Genomic DNA, 14,119 nt, shown 5'->3' on the forward strand with positions numbered 1-14,119 from the left:
AGTGATCCTGGAGGGTTTTTTTTTTATCATATTCTGGGCGTGGAACAGGGGTCACTGGGGTGTGTGTGGGGTATTGGTGAATTTCCTGCATTGTGCAGGGGGTTGGACTAGATGACCCTGGAGGTCCCTTCCCACTCTATGAGTCTATGATTCTATAATTCACCCAGGCTGTCTGTGGGCACGCCAGCACCTCTGTCAGGCAGAAGCACCTGAGATCCTCCCTCTCCCCTTTTCCTTCGCCCGACTTGGAGGTGAAGGGAAGGGAGAGGGGGGAAAGAATGGATCCCAGGTGCTTCTACCTGTCAGAGGGGCTGGTGCACACTTCTGGTGATGTCAGGGGGTGTGGCATATGCTAATGTTATGCTAATGAGCTCCTGCAGCTCTTTTTCTACGAAATGACCCCTGTACAAGGTGATCTTTAGCAATACTCCACAGTACCCATCAATAGAAAAATCAAAAGAGATTACCTATATACAACACAATCATAGAAGTAAACGTTTACAACAAATAAGCATGCATGTAAAATACATATTCTCTCCTTGTACAATCAGTTACCTTGCAAGCATCCAACCTTCGTTTATATGCTTTCCAATGTGGAAAAGTAATCCATCCCCCGTTTCCTGAAAAAATCAGTGCATCCCAATATTCATTTCCACCCATTCTTTTTAATATCACCCCTGTTAGAGGCATAATATTTGACCTTTGTTCTGATTCTGCAAGATAATTTTTATACATTTGCTGAAGAAACTGTAGTCCTTTTCTTTTTCACTTCAAAATTCAATCCAGCTCAAAGGCAGGGCAAGTAAAACAAATAACAATCAGTAAAATAGATACCATTGGTGTCCCCAAAGACTGCTTATTTTAAAATCCTTGTACAGGGTTGCTGGATTAAGCAAATAAAATTCCCTCTTGCATAAAAAAAAAAACCCCCCCCCCCCCCCCCCCGGCACTCAGGCCGTCCCAATAAAAGACAGACTCAGGCACTCCCAATACAAGATACACTCAGTAAAAAAATTGACTAATCTTCTTCGCACTGTCATCCTCCATGCCATGGCCTATGCCATTTCTAAGCAGTTTCAAGAGAGGCTTGCTATGTGGCGTGGGGAGGCTGCTGCTTGACAAATGCAAGTAAAAAGCTCTTGTGGTCAAATGAAAGTGGCCATGTTTTCTTTGGACTCTAACCAAGCTCTCAGAACTTTATATAATGTACCATTGTGTTTTTACTGCCCTTATATTAGGGGATGATGTCAAAGCATGCTTGGGAATATTTCAGTACTGCCATTAACACCCTAGGAAGTAATTATGCAAAATTAATTAACACTTGCCTGCCAATCTGAAGACAGGAAAGTCTCTGCAAGTGCTGAATGATGGTTAAACACACTCTCAGTTCAAGTTCATAGGACAATAAAGTGTTCTGAAGATGGGAGTGGAAGCTGCTGTTAACACCACCCTAAGTCTACATAGTAGTATTGATTTAGTACTGGTGTTGGTAGAGAGCCTTTAGAATTCAGGATTATTATTTTTTTAAAAAAAGGTTTTTATTTCGCTGTTTCTGTGCAGTTCAGATAGTTCTTGTTCACAAAGGTCGGAGTTCCTCTGCAATAAAAGAAATCTTCAACTGTCTGGCTAGGAGAGAGGAGCTGCAGACAGGAGGAAATATAGAACAGTCAGGGATGCTAGGAGGAGAATATTGTGTTTGGCAATAAACCCAGCAGGGATCCTCTAGAAATGCCCATCCTCTGTGTCCATATAAGGATGTGTCTCTAAATTACAACAATCACTACAATTTCTTTAATTCATCATTTGTAGCACAGCCAGGCTCAAGAAAACTAATGCGTTGAATTTTTCAGACGTCTGGTGATATTCTTAAGACCTCAGTTTCTGAAGCCAGACATTCGAAAACGTTGCTGCTTTTATTGCAGAGGAACCACAACCTTTATGAACTAGAACTATCTGATCTGCACACAACCAGTGAAATAAAAAAGTTTTTTTAAAAAACCCCATTACATTTACTTTTATATCGGTGTGTCCATCATACGAATGAACCCTAACTTATTACAGAAAATGCTGCCCTGACAAAGATGTACAGAGCAGGAGGACATGGTTCAAGAAATGCCACCCTTTGGCTTCAAGGAAATAGCGGTTCTCCACAGTTCTTCATCTATATCCTTTTACAGAATCAAACTGACATGCCAAGATTGCATCAATGGCTGTGCAAACGTAGAACTGGAAACACAGCTTTTGATCTGATTCTTCTATACTGTAATATTTGAGACTAGCTAATGACCTAGGTGGTCCAGGCTAGCCTGATCCCATCAGATCTCTAGGGTTGCCAAATAGTTCTTACCTCGCGACGGGGGGCTCCCGTTCGGCATCCTCAGCGTGCGCTGTTTTCCCCTCTATGTTTTCCCCTCAAATGGCTGTGGCCCCGCCCCTAGCGTGCCCGGCATCACCACGTCACATCCGGCTGACGTGCACGCCGGGGTGGGGTTTCCCCCGGGGCCCGATTCCACGGCGGCGAAAATCGGGCCTCCAAAGCGGGGGGAAATCTGCCCCCCGGGGGGATTTGGCAGCCCTACAGATCTCAGAAGCTATTTGGATAGGAGACCACCAAGGAAGTACAGGGCTGCTGTACAGAGGCAGATAATGGCAAACCAACTCCATTAATCTCTTGCCTTGAAACCCCTAAGGGGTCACCACAGGTTGGCTATGACTCAATCGCACCACCACCACCGATGGGTCATCATAACCATTGTTATATAATACACTTACAACAACAATCCTTCTGAATCTCATCAGATGCTGGAGGTCCACAAGGTTAGGATGACCTTAGACGCAACTTTCTGTCTAACTTCTGCCTGTGCCAAGAATGTGCCTCAACGAGTCTCCATGCCAGCTCCACCTACCATTGTCTGCTTTTCCACTTTCGTACCAGTATTTTAGAACTCCAGGTGACCTATACTTAACTGCATAAGTAGCACTGGGATATTAGAAGAAAAACAACCTCACCTCTCATTTTCAGCCTGAAGAGTCAAATAACAGGTTACACTTAGCATCCAAATGAAAGATACAACATTGACAAATGATTTTCTGTGAGGGAGAGGGGAAGAGAGAGAGCACACCTTCAAACCTGAATAACTTTTTAAAAAGCACTGTTCAGAATTATCATGATCTTGGGCCTATGGGTCTGGCCTACAGGCCCTAGGGAGGCCTAGTGGCTCTAAGGAAGCCTGTATTGGAGTAGTCATCAGGGCCTACATTTCCCAGGTTCCCTCTGATTGGCTAACAAGATTTTGGAGGGAAAACTACACCAGTAGGGGAACAGAGGGTGGTGCCTGGGAGGAGGAGATAAAAGGCCTTACTCAGAGTGGGTGGGTGTTCTGTCTCAGGGAGCAGGGCTGGTGGAAGCTGCTGCAGACAGAGGGATCCCTCATCCAAGAAGGGGGTGAGTTAGACTGTGAACAGGTACCTAGGGAAGGCTAGGACTGTGTAGACAAGACGTGTTAGGAGTTATTGTTTTACTGATTTACCTGCCTTTACTTTGCTCATTTTTCCTACTTGCTTTTTGTAATGTACTGCCGTTTTTCCACATGCAAAGCAGTCAGCCGGACATGCCCGGACTTGCCCGGCCTGGCCAGGCACCAAGTTAGCAGTAGCTTCAGTCGAGAGACAAAGGATCCGAAGGATCCTAGCCGGCCCAATCAAAGGGCCAGCTTCCCAGCCGGGAGACCAATGGTCGCCCGGTTACTGTAAATAGCCTATCGGGAGTAGGGGGTGTGTGTTTAGGTGTACTGGTGGCGGGTTTTCTGAACGCATATAAGCGGCGTCTTTGTCTTCGTTCTGATCTAATAAAGTACTCTATGCTGAAATCACTCCACGTTTCCGAGTACTTTTCACTTTTGATTTAAAATTGTTGTTAAATAAAACTATTTGTTACTCTGCCTGGGTCCTCACGCCTCATTTGGTCACATACAAGGGGAAGTCCTGTAGCAAGGGGTAGGGTGGGTCTCTGGGCCCTCCCAAGGAGATCCATACTAGAGTGGTGGCAGTCAGTAGTGAACCTTCCTAGCCGCTGCTCACGACATGGTGGCAGGAGCAGTGGGATAGGCCAATTTTGGACCCCAGTAAGAGGCAGAGTGTTAATTGGGCGTGTCTGATCTTCCCAACATTTGGGGGGAATCTTTTTACCTCTGGCTTGAGGAAGCCACACAAGAATTCAGTAAAGGTGCTGGTAAAGTTTTGTTATTTTTTAGCTGTTGGGTTGGTGGGATAGGTAGTTCATGTTCCTCTGATCTGGAAAGGAAAAATCTGAGGACACTCCTGGAAGTTGACTACAGGCGCGTCGCTGGTCAAAGCAACCATGTCCCAATCAGTGGAGCCCTGGAGTGAAGAGACCTTACATCTCCAGCTGCAACTTAAGCAGGCAGACCTTGAGTTAGAGAGGGAAAAGGGAGATGGAAAGAGAAAGGCTGCAGAGAGGGGAGAAAGAGGCTGCAGGTAGGATGGCGCTAGAAAGTGAAAGGCTGCAGAGAGAGGAGAAAGAGGCTGCAGCTAGGATGGAGCTGGAAAGGGAGAAAATGAAGCTGGCACATGAGCTTGAGAGGATTAAAAAGGGGCTGCTTTCTCCAGATGCTGCTGTGCAGGGGGATAGCCGGAAATACCCTTTATACAAGGAAGGGGAGGACATTAAAGTGTTCCTGCAAAGCTTGGAGCAAGTTTGCACTGACTACAAGGTCCCCCCAGAATTATATATGGAGAAGTTGAGACCTCAGCTAGGTGGAGTTCTGGCCCCTGTTTTGGGCCAGATGGAGGTGAATAGAGGACAGACTACAAGCTGTTTAAGCAAGGAGTACGCGAGAGAGTAGGGTTTTCCAAAGAAGAAGTCTGCAAGAGATTCAAGGAAATAAAGCATGAAAATAAAGAGTCCTACCCACAGTTAATGTATAGACTGGGATGGCCTATGATCTATGGACTGAAGTAGCTACAGTGAAGACGCTAGCTGATGTCAAGGCTCTAATGAGTATTCATCGGTTCTTGACTCTCGTTCCTGAGCGCATTAGGCACCCTCTTATAGACAAGAACCCTTCTACCCTTCAGGAAGCTGGACTGTGGGTGGAGCGTCTGGCTGAGGCATATGGAGGGCAGAGAACCAACACTTATCATGATTGGAGCCTGGGGGAATCCCCAAAACTCCCACCATGGTCTGGGGAGCAGCCGGAAGCGAAGGGAGGAACACCCCGGCAACAGTGTCCTGATTCGCCAAGTGCTGATATGCAGTTGCCAAACGGAGATTGAAAGGCACCCCGATGAGTAGGGACACATTGAAAGTCAGTACCCTAAGGCAAGTACCAGCTCATACCATATGATTCCGGTGCCCCCCCCCCACTCCTCCTAAGTTGGACCCAGAGTTTATCCCTTGGCGCCAACATAAGGGAGTAACTGTGGATAGGTATGGTGTTACAGCCTGGTGAGACATTGGCTCCCTGTTGACCACAGTCAACCCTCTCTCTTGGATCCCAAGTATCTCATCCCAGGTGAAGAAAGGCGGGTACGGTGCCTCCAGGAAGTAGCAAATGAGGTCCTCACGCCTCATTTGGTCACGTACAAGGGGAAACCTGTTGTTGTCCTGTAAACTGCTGTTGTCCTGCTCTGGGCCCTTCCGTCCATTCCAGAGTGTTGGCAGCCAGTAGTGAACCTTCCTAGCTGCTGCTTGTGACAAGAGTATTCACAGAATACATGTTAATATGCATATCAGAAGTTGGTCAAGTCAGCACTGGCTTTACATCCTTTCAGAGAAGGGTATGTCAGCTGGTCAGCATTAATTTATTTTATTTACTTATTTTATACCATGCCACTCTCCCCAGTGGAGGCCCAAAGCATCCCATCCTCCTCTTTTCCATTAACCCCCATATATGCACACACAGATCACATGTAACCATATTATAGCCGTTTTATAATTGATCCGTTTTGGCTGGATGTCCACAGGGCAGAGTCACACAGGAAGCTATTTATCTACTTGCAATTTCTTGCTTTTGAAGGTGTTAATTTGGCCAGGAAGGCTAATGGAAAGACCTTCATTCTTTCTGTCTCTCCCTCCACTAAGCTACAGAGAAGCTGATTTTTGCTGGAGACTTAAGAGGAGACATGACAATTGTTTAAATTCTTTTAAAGCTGTTCAATGACTTATTCTATGGCTGTTTTTTTAATGCTGGCTCTTAATTTATAAATTTTAACTGTTTTCACAAAAATTCCCTAGATCAATAGATAGATGACAAGTTTTGTTGGGAATCCAGGCACAGTTGAGAGTGCTAATTTTTGATAGCCATATATTGCTTGGGACCAGTCTTAGAAGTGCTGTACCAACAGCTAAAGGACTGCGAAGGGTTAATTCTTCACAGAGACAGAGAGCCTTGAATGACAGGCTGCTCCAAGCAATCTGATTGGTTGGCATCAGCTGAGCAAAAATAGTCTTGAGAAAGCTGGATGCTGAGGAGATTGAGTCAGATTCCTGCCTTAACTGAGAAGAGACGTAGGACCATCTGAGAACAGCCTTACAGAAAAGGGGTTTAGTGCTGACAGAGTCAGGTTTCAGCCTTGACTGAATGCAGTCTGAATTCAGAATTAGCTGAGAGCAATTTGAACACGGAAAGAGAACTGGGGGAAAGTTTGGCAAGAAGGGTAGTAGAGAAAACTCCCATTCAGGCCAAAGGAAAGGGGATAGATTTTCTAGAGAAGAAAATTCCCTACCCAGTCAAACATGGTTATCTCTGAGGAGTGCAGAATTCCCTGGACTGGTGTGACTGGAAACTGCTTGTAGAGACCTTAAAAGTCAGTGAACAACTCAAGAAGAGCACTGGAGAAGAGGCTTGGGTACAGGGGGTTCCAGCCTTCTGGGCACCAAAAGAGTCAGTGATTACTCTAATAAAATCTACTAGAGTGTTTGGGAAAACTTTGGAACAAAAGCTTCATCGATATAAAGATCTAAGTAACTATGAATAAATTAAGAACCTCTCATTAGCCTGATATATAAGATCAAAAGCCTGTGCTTGTACTAGTTTTACCTCAGTAATTTCAACCCCTGATTTCACCTGACCTTGATGTTAAATAAAGCCTTTTGTTATTTTTGAATTTTAAAAGTGTCTCAAGTGCCATTTTTAAGGGTTTTATTTCAAGTCAAGCCAAGTACAAAATACAGCAGAGCATTCATAAAACGTTAAAATGTTAAAATACAACCTTAGTGATCGGGTTAAAATTAACTACTAGTGCGTGGTAAAAAAAGAATAAAACAGGTTTGATCACCATCAAGTAGCTTGCCCCCTAGATCTAGTCTTAGATGCTGCTAAAGCAAACAGGGAAACTCTATGGGATTGATAAACATCATCTGACAACAGGCATGCAATCTTCTCGGTTTCTGGGAGTGCTTGCATACCTAATAGAATTCCTGCTAAAAATTTCTCTTGTAAAGTGTTGTAAAGCGGACAATAGAGCATATAGTGAGGAATGTCCTCCACCTCTGGCAAACCACAAATGCAGAGACATTGCTCTTTTGGAGTATGCGAGTAACGGCCAGCCAAAAGGGCTGTAGGGTTTTAGTTAAAGGGCACTCCTATCCCTTCCCCCAGGTTCCTGGGTTGAACAAATAGCCAAAATAAACCTTACTGGCAGGGTGGGACAGCCAAAGTTTCTTCAGGGGAGAAGAAAATATGTTACCAGGGCTGCTCAATCAGTGAAGGGACAGGGAAATGGAGGGAAAATCTAGCCTCTGAGGGAGGGAAGTGGACGGGGTGCTTTTCTCCAACAAACCACATGGGCCAAGAGTGAGGGATACACCATGTTAAGTGTATTATTATTACATTAAATTAAATTATTAAAAATGGCCTTTTGCCATTAGCATTAATGACTGCTTTTATTACATTTTAGTAAATTTTAGTGAAATTTTCAGAATTCCTTCTAAAGGCAAGTTTAATTGGTAAATTACCAACTAAAATATTTAGTTAGGACTGTTGTCCCAACAAATACAGTACAGGATCTACACGAAGAGCTGTATAACTTTGTGGACTTCCTCAACCTTGAACAAATTTGGTATAAAAGTGAATTTTGGATGTGCTTTCTGATAATTGCATGATTTTAGAGATGGGCAGTGAAATCAATAATTCCACAAGGTATAGCCTATAGCTGGTAGGGACAGAGCCCTATCAATAGTAAAAACAAAGCAATTTACATTACATATTCTACACTTTTCAGACCAGCTAGCAGGTAACAGAGAGAAGGGATGCAGTAAACATGTGTTCATGCAGTTGCATACGGTTAAAGAAATTAATTTTTTCAGAATAGTCAAAGATATCAATGCTCAAAGTAGCAATAGTTTCCCAGAGATCTTCTGTCTTCAACAGTGAAGAAAAGGACAAGAGGAGGGCCACCAGCCATTGGATCTTCTCCCAGTAACTAACCAGTGAAGTTGTAAAGACATGTTTTACTGCCTGATATTTGCCCATAATATTCTAGCAAAAAAAAAAGCAGTAAAACATTTCTTTACAACTTTCTCTGGTTAGTTTCTGGGAGAAGATCCTGCATTTGTTGGGGTACTTTTTTGTTAGGGATACAATTTTCTATTGTGTTGAAACAGCATCTAGCATCATATTTCATTAACATGAAATACTATGATGTTTAAAATCCCCTCAGATTTCAGGTATGGACACTATTAGTATAATCCACTTGCATTGCAAATAAGGCCCTAATGAGCAGAGGTGCCCCATTGGGCTCGAGATAATTCCTTCTCCCACACATGTTATTCAAGCGCAGTGCAATGGAACATCAGGGTAATGGGAGGTCCAATCCAATCCAATCACTGTTCTTTTGACCATTGTCATGAACAGGAGCACACAATCAGATAAAACAAACCATGCAGGTGGTTCTTTAAATATGCTTTGCTGTAACCACCACCAAATATTTGGCCATCTGTACAAGAACTTGGTTTTCTACATCTTTTAGTAACTAAGAAATTTTCTCATCCAGGGAGTCAAAGCCAGCTCCAAGTAATGGGAGAATTGGGTTTGATCTTAAATCTGAAAATACAGGACAATCTAATACTATATGGCCAATAAAGTCTATTCCATCTGAACCACAGGTATTCCATCTGAACCACAGGTATGAACAATATCAGAAAATAGTATACCTTGATACCCTCTCATTAAAACTGCAGACAGCAATGCATTCAACTATGCTAACATAAATGCCCTTCTATACCAGGTAATGGAGGTCTGTGAACAGTCCCACCCAGTCTTCCCTCTCTACTTGATGCAGGATAGACTACACATATGTATTGGGGAGTACTCTTGCTTCCTCTAGCTCACTGTCACACTGCCTGCATACAGACAAGGGGGGTAGAAATGCAGACAGGCAACTGATCACATCATGAAAGCAGGAATCTCTGCAAATACAAAATATCTAAATTCAGGAGCATAATTGTTTTCTTAGCACTGAAAAGCTTTGGCCATATGCTGGATTAGTCATACAAGAGGGATCTTGAGCATACTAGAAGATCACAAGCAAAGGCTGTTTGGGACTGACATTGTGGCACGCATAAATTGCTTGGATATTGTCCTACAGTTAATGTACATTAAGAACTTTTCATTTGGTTCATGATATTTTCAATATATTTGACAATTCACCCCATTTAACACTGAAATTATTCCTATTCTTCCATGAAATTAATTAGTAACCTTGGGCCAGTCATAAAACAGGCGTTTTGGAAGGGTAAATGGGATAACCGCATTTTACATGACACCATTGTCAAAAACTTTGCACAGTTGCTCTAAATCTAAATGTTAAGACCTTTACAACACTGAAAGTGAATCCAAGGAGTTGTATATTCAAACATTAAATATAAAAACACATTTGAATTTTATTGCTTGAGGAATACAGCATATGAAAAAGCACAAGAATGTCCAAAGAATAGGTCATAGGGATTCCAACATATTATATGATACATACCAGATGCAGTAAAAATATTAACCTGAATCCTGCATCAGAAAAAAGTGTGAAAATATATCTTTCTTGCTTGCTTAAAAGGAAAAAAGACTCATTTAAAACAGGAAGGGTAAAGGTATTACAGTACAAATTAGAAAAGCCAACACTGCACATTAACATTGTTTCACTAACCTAGTGTTCCTACCTTTGGTACTTCAACCATTGCAAAGACTGGATCCTTAACCAGATCTAGTCCAATACTTTCATGCTGAACCCACAAAGGCGTTTCAGCTTAATGTTCATACTCAATTCTTTCTTTGCCACCACTGTATGAACAGAGTGCATGTTATTTCATACGAGCCCTCAAACTAACTGCAATTCAAGAAAACCTTAATTTGACTCCCAGATTGGTATTTGATTCACAAACAAGACTTTCTCCATTTTGATTTCAGTTCTTGAACAATTTTCAATAGCCACCACAGCTATTTACAGTCTACACAGTCCCATAAAGTTATCTGACATAGTTGCCTACATTAATATGCAAGATATTTGAGATTAAACCCTTAAGTACCAGAACAACATGTGACATTTCTTCAAGTATATTTTCAAATTCTATTATGGACTCTACTGTTCTTTATTTCAATGCAAATATCCAAGCAGTGCTATGAAAAATGGCTGCTGCCATCACACTCAAAAGAATTTTGCTTCATTTAAGTCCTGTTTGTCAGTCTAGGAGCTCAGTCACCCAAAACTTGGAAATGAATCATTTATAAACTACAACCCTAATTGAACAAAGAAGCAGTCAGTTTCACACAACAGTCTTATCTATTGGTACACTAGTTTGAAAACTGTTAACAACGTGCTGACAACTAATAAGGAATTAGAGTTAAATAAAAATTCTTCTTACTGTGAGCATGCTCATTAGTTTCAAGGGTTCCTTTTAGAAGTCTGACTATTTAAGCATTCCTAGCCAAAACTGAATTAAAATAACTCTTTCCCACCAAGCTCTACCTTTATATTTGAACACTATGAACATGCCTGGACTATGCATGTAATACATAGCTCTTTCCCACCAAGCTCTACCTTTATATTTGAACACTATGAACATGCCTGGACTATGCATGTAATACCTTCTATAGTTAAAGTTAAGCTGCTGTGAAACAGGAATTGTTTTAGTACTTCAAAGTGGGCACTATTTGAAATGAAATAATTTGTTTTGCTCAAGACAATGAATCAATACCATAATAAAATCTTGGGTTTTTCTCACCCCTATACAAAAAAAGATTGAATCTGTACAACTCCTATTAAACATACATGTTCCTAATTTGGCAAAAATGTATCATTTCTCAGATTTTTAACAAGTGTGGTATTTGAGCACATAATATTTATTGCCGTATTTTATATATATCCTAATTTAAAAGGACAAAGAATTCAGACAAAATTACACTGAACCCTTTGCTTTTTCTTCTCTAAAGCAGATTAGACACCTATTCTGTTCCAAAAAACAAATTAAAAGTTTTCTACATAAGATTCTATAGTTAAAAGGGAAGAGACATGTAAATGTGAATTTAGAGCTTCTGTATAAATTCCATTATATTTTATAAACTTTTTATTGTAACACTGTTGATCAAATAAGTGACGCACGGCTATCTAAAATTTCCATAAACACCATTAAAAATCCAAAGTTGATATGATACTGAACCTTAAGTCTTCAAGAGTTCAAAGAGACAGTTTTTACATGTACAGCACACAACAGCAGACATCCCTAAAATACCAACGGCCGGTCCAAGATGCAGACAAAGTTACAGGTAAGCATTCGTTTCACTGGTTTTGTTGTGTAACACAACTATTTCTTTGCAGGGATCAAAACGCAGCCTGGAATATCTCAGATGTCATCTTCATCATCTTCATCTTGAGAAGATCCTGCCTGGTTGGATGCACTGGCTGAGGCAGCAGCAAGCTGTGCCTGTTGAGCTGCTTGCTGCATCTGTAAAACCTGCTGCGCCAGCTCTGCCTGCTGCTGTCTAGCCTAAGGACACAAAGCCGAAAGTTCAGTGATTATTATAACACAAACAGATGCAAAAACACGGGAAGAGTTCTTCTAGATCCGTCAATAGGTCCATCTAGTTCATTATCCTGCTTCCTGTTAAAAGATTTTTTTTCACTTGAAAAGGTCAAGAACATGATAGGCATAGCTTCTGCATACTTTTTCTATTTTTTTTCTTAAATCACAAATATGAAAATGACATCAAATAGAGCATCAAAAGAACATCCAATAAAAGACATATAAAAGAAAAGAGCCATAATTATTTTACATCTTCCTGCAGAGTCAGCTGGGGCTCTGCTGGGCAGCCAAGTTTAAACCGGACTGCCCAACAGAGCCCGCAAAGCAGCTCTCCCTGCAGGATCAGCTGGGGGTCTCTTTGGCAGTTTGGTTGAACAGCCCAAAGGAGCCCCAGCTCAGCCGGCAGGGAGAGTGCCCCCCTGGCTGTTTTGCGAGCGGTGTTCTGCAGTTCCTTTAGACACCCCCGGTTTAAAAGGACTGCAGAAGAAAGCCCCAGAACAGCTTAGCAGCAGGAGCAATCTGCTCCAGCCCCTCAGCTATCGTTCTGGGTTTGCCAATAATTTCCAAATATCCCAGATACATTTAGGATGCCGAAATATGGCCGAAAAATACTGATAAGGGGTTTTTTTGGCTATATTTTTGGGTCAGGTTGACCTGAATGCATACCCCTATGCCTGACAATCAAGGTGCAACCACCAGAGACTCTTGTGGCTCTTTAAAGACTTAACACATTTCAGAAGCTTTGGATGAGCTGGAACATGAAGGGCTGCATTCTGTTCCTGCAAATGCAGCAGCCAAAGACAGGTGGCCAAGTGGCATCAACCAGGGAACCAGGGGAACTCGACAAGCCCCTGCCTTAAAGAAACTGCCATGGTCAACAGGCTTTGGGGAGAGGAGGGGAAGGCGGCAGCCACACAATCCCACACCTCCCTCTTTCAAAGTCCCAGATTCAGAAACAAGCTTGAACGACAAGGGGAACTGTGATGCTCTCCAGCACCACAAGTAATCTTTAAGTGCTGCCACTCTCCAGAGATGCCAGCCCCGCTTTAATTGCCTTTTATTTCCTGTCAGATCCATGGCATTATCCAGCCACCCAGACTATTACGCCCTGGGTGCAAGCACACAGACACACATCCAGCGCCTGCCGCCTCTGCCGTGTGCAAACCCAGAGAGCTTTTCTGATATGCCTGCTCCTGTCCCTGACCTTCGCCCCCACTTCCATTCAGACTGTTACATAAGGCAGCACCTGCATGCAGGGAGCCCAGGGAGAGTGCAGGCTTTTCAGTCTGGCCTCTTATTTAATCCTCCCTGTGCTGCCAAGGCAGGAGAGGAGTGTGCACATTTGGGCCAGCGAGTTAGCAGGTTCTGGCTCACCCAATTCTCTCTTGCCTGGGCTGCTGCACACAGTGCGCCTGGCACAGCCAGTCACTCTCTTCACATGCATACATAAACAGGCATGTTTGGCAAACCAGCTAGCAGCCTTTCTCAGGCGCCTTCTCTCGAGGCTACCTTTAAGTGGGAAGCTGTTTGGCTGGGCTTGTGGAGGTGGAGCCAAAGAGATTCTGCCTGCTGCGCATGAACAGCCAGCTATCTTTCCAGCAGCCCAGGCAGGAGCCCAATGCGCTCTGGCCAGAGGAGGAGAAGACAGTGGCGGCAGGCCGGCCCTAAGGAAGCTGGCTGTGCAGTATTCTGAGCCAAACCAGCCCTCCCTCAACCCTTATGGTTGCCAGTCCTGGGCTGGGCAATCCTTGGAGACCTAGGGGAAGACCATGAGGAGGGCCCATGTTTGGGGAAAGAGGGACCACAGCATGGGTACAACACCCTAATATAGGCCCTTGTGGTCCACATTCAGACTGGTTCCCCCCCAGTTGCTTGCGGGTCAGATAAGAACCCTGGATGGTCTGGTTCCGCCCCCTGGGCTATATGATTGATATTCTAAAACAGAAATGTTAAAGTCTGGGATGCTTTGGTTGATCCATCTTCTCTGATTTTTCTCTTTTAGTTATGGAAACATTAAATATGTAACTTTACTTACTTTTGCAAATAACTCTTGTTGCTGCCTGAAGAGGTCTTCTTCAGGAATGC

General features: G+C 43.1%; 1 protein-coding gene across 1 annotated transcript in view; it reads right to left on the reverse strand.

Annotated features, from left to right (window-relative positions):
• Positions 1 to 9,968: 9,968 nt before the first annotated feature.
• Positions 9,969 to 14,119, reverse strand: part of DR1 (down-regulator of transcription 1) — a 10,716-nt gene continuing 6,565 nt past the window's right edge. Inside the window, 3 exon segments of the mRNA XM_015413341.1 lie at positions 9,969 to 10,980; positions 11,053 to 11,998; positions 14,070 to 14,119. The exon segment at positions 14,070 to 14,119 is cut by the window's right edge and continues 10 nt beyond it. Coding sequence (XP_015268827.1) covers positions 11,855 to 11,998; positions 14,070 to 14,119 — 194 coding nt within the window. The 3' untranslated portion in view covers positions 9,969 to 10,980; positions 11,053 to 11,854.

Source organism: Gekko japonicus, unplaced genomic scaffold, assembly GCF_001447785.1.
Source record: "Gekko japonicus isolate JY-2015 unplaced genomic scaffold, Gekko_japonicus_V1.1 scaffold70, whole genome shotgun sequence".
NCBI classification, from domain to species: domain Eukaryota; kingdom Metazoa; phylum Chordata; class Lepidosauria; order Squamata; family Gekkonidae; genus Gekko; species Gekko japonicus.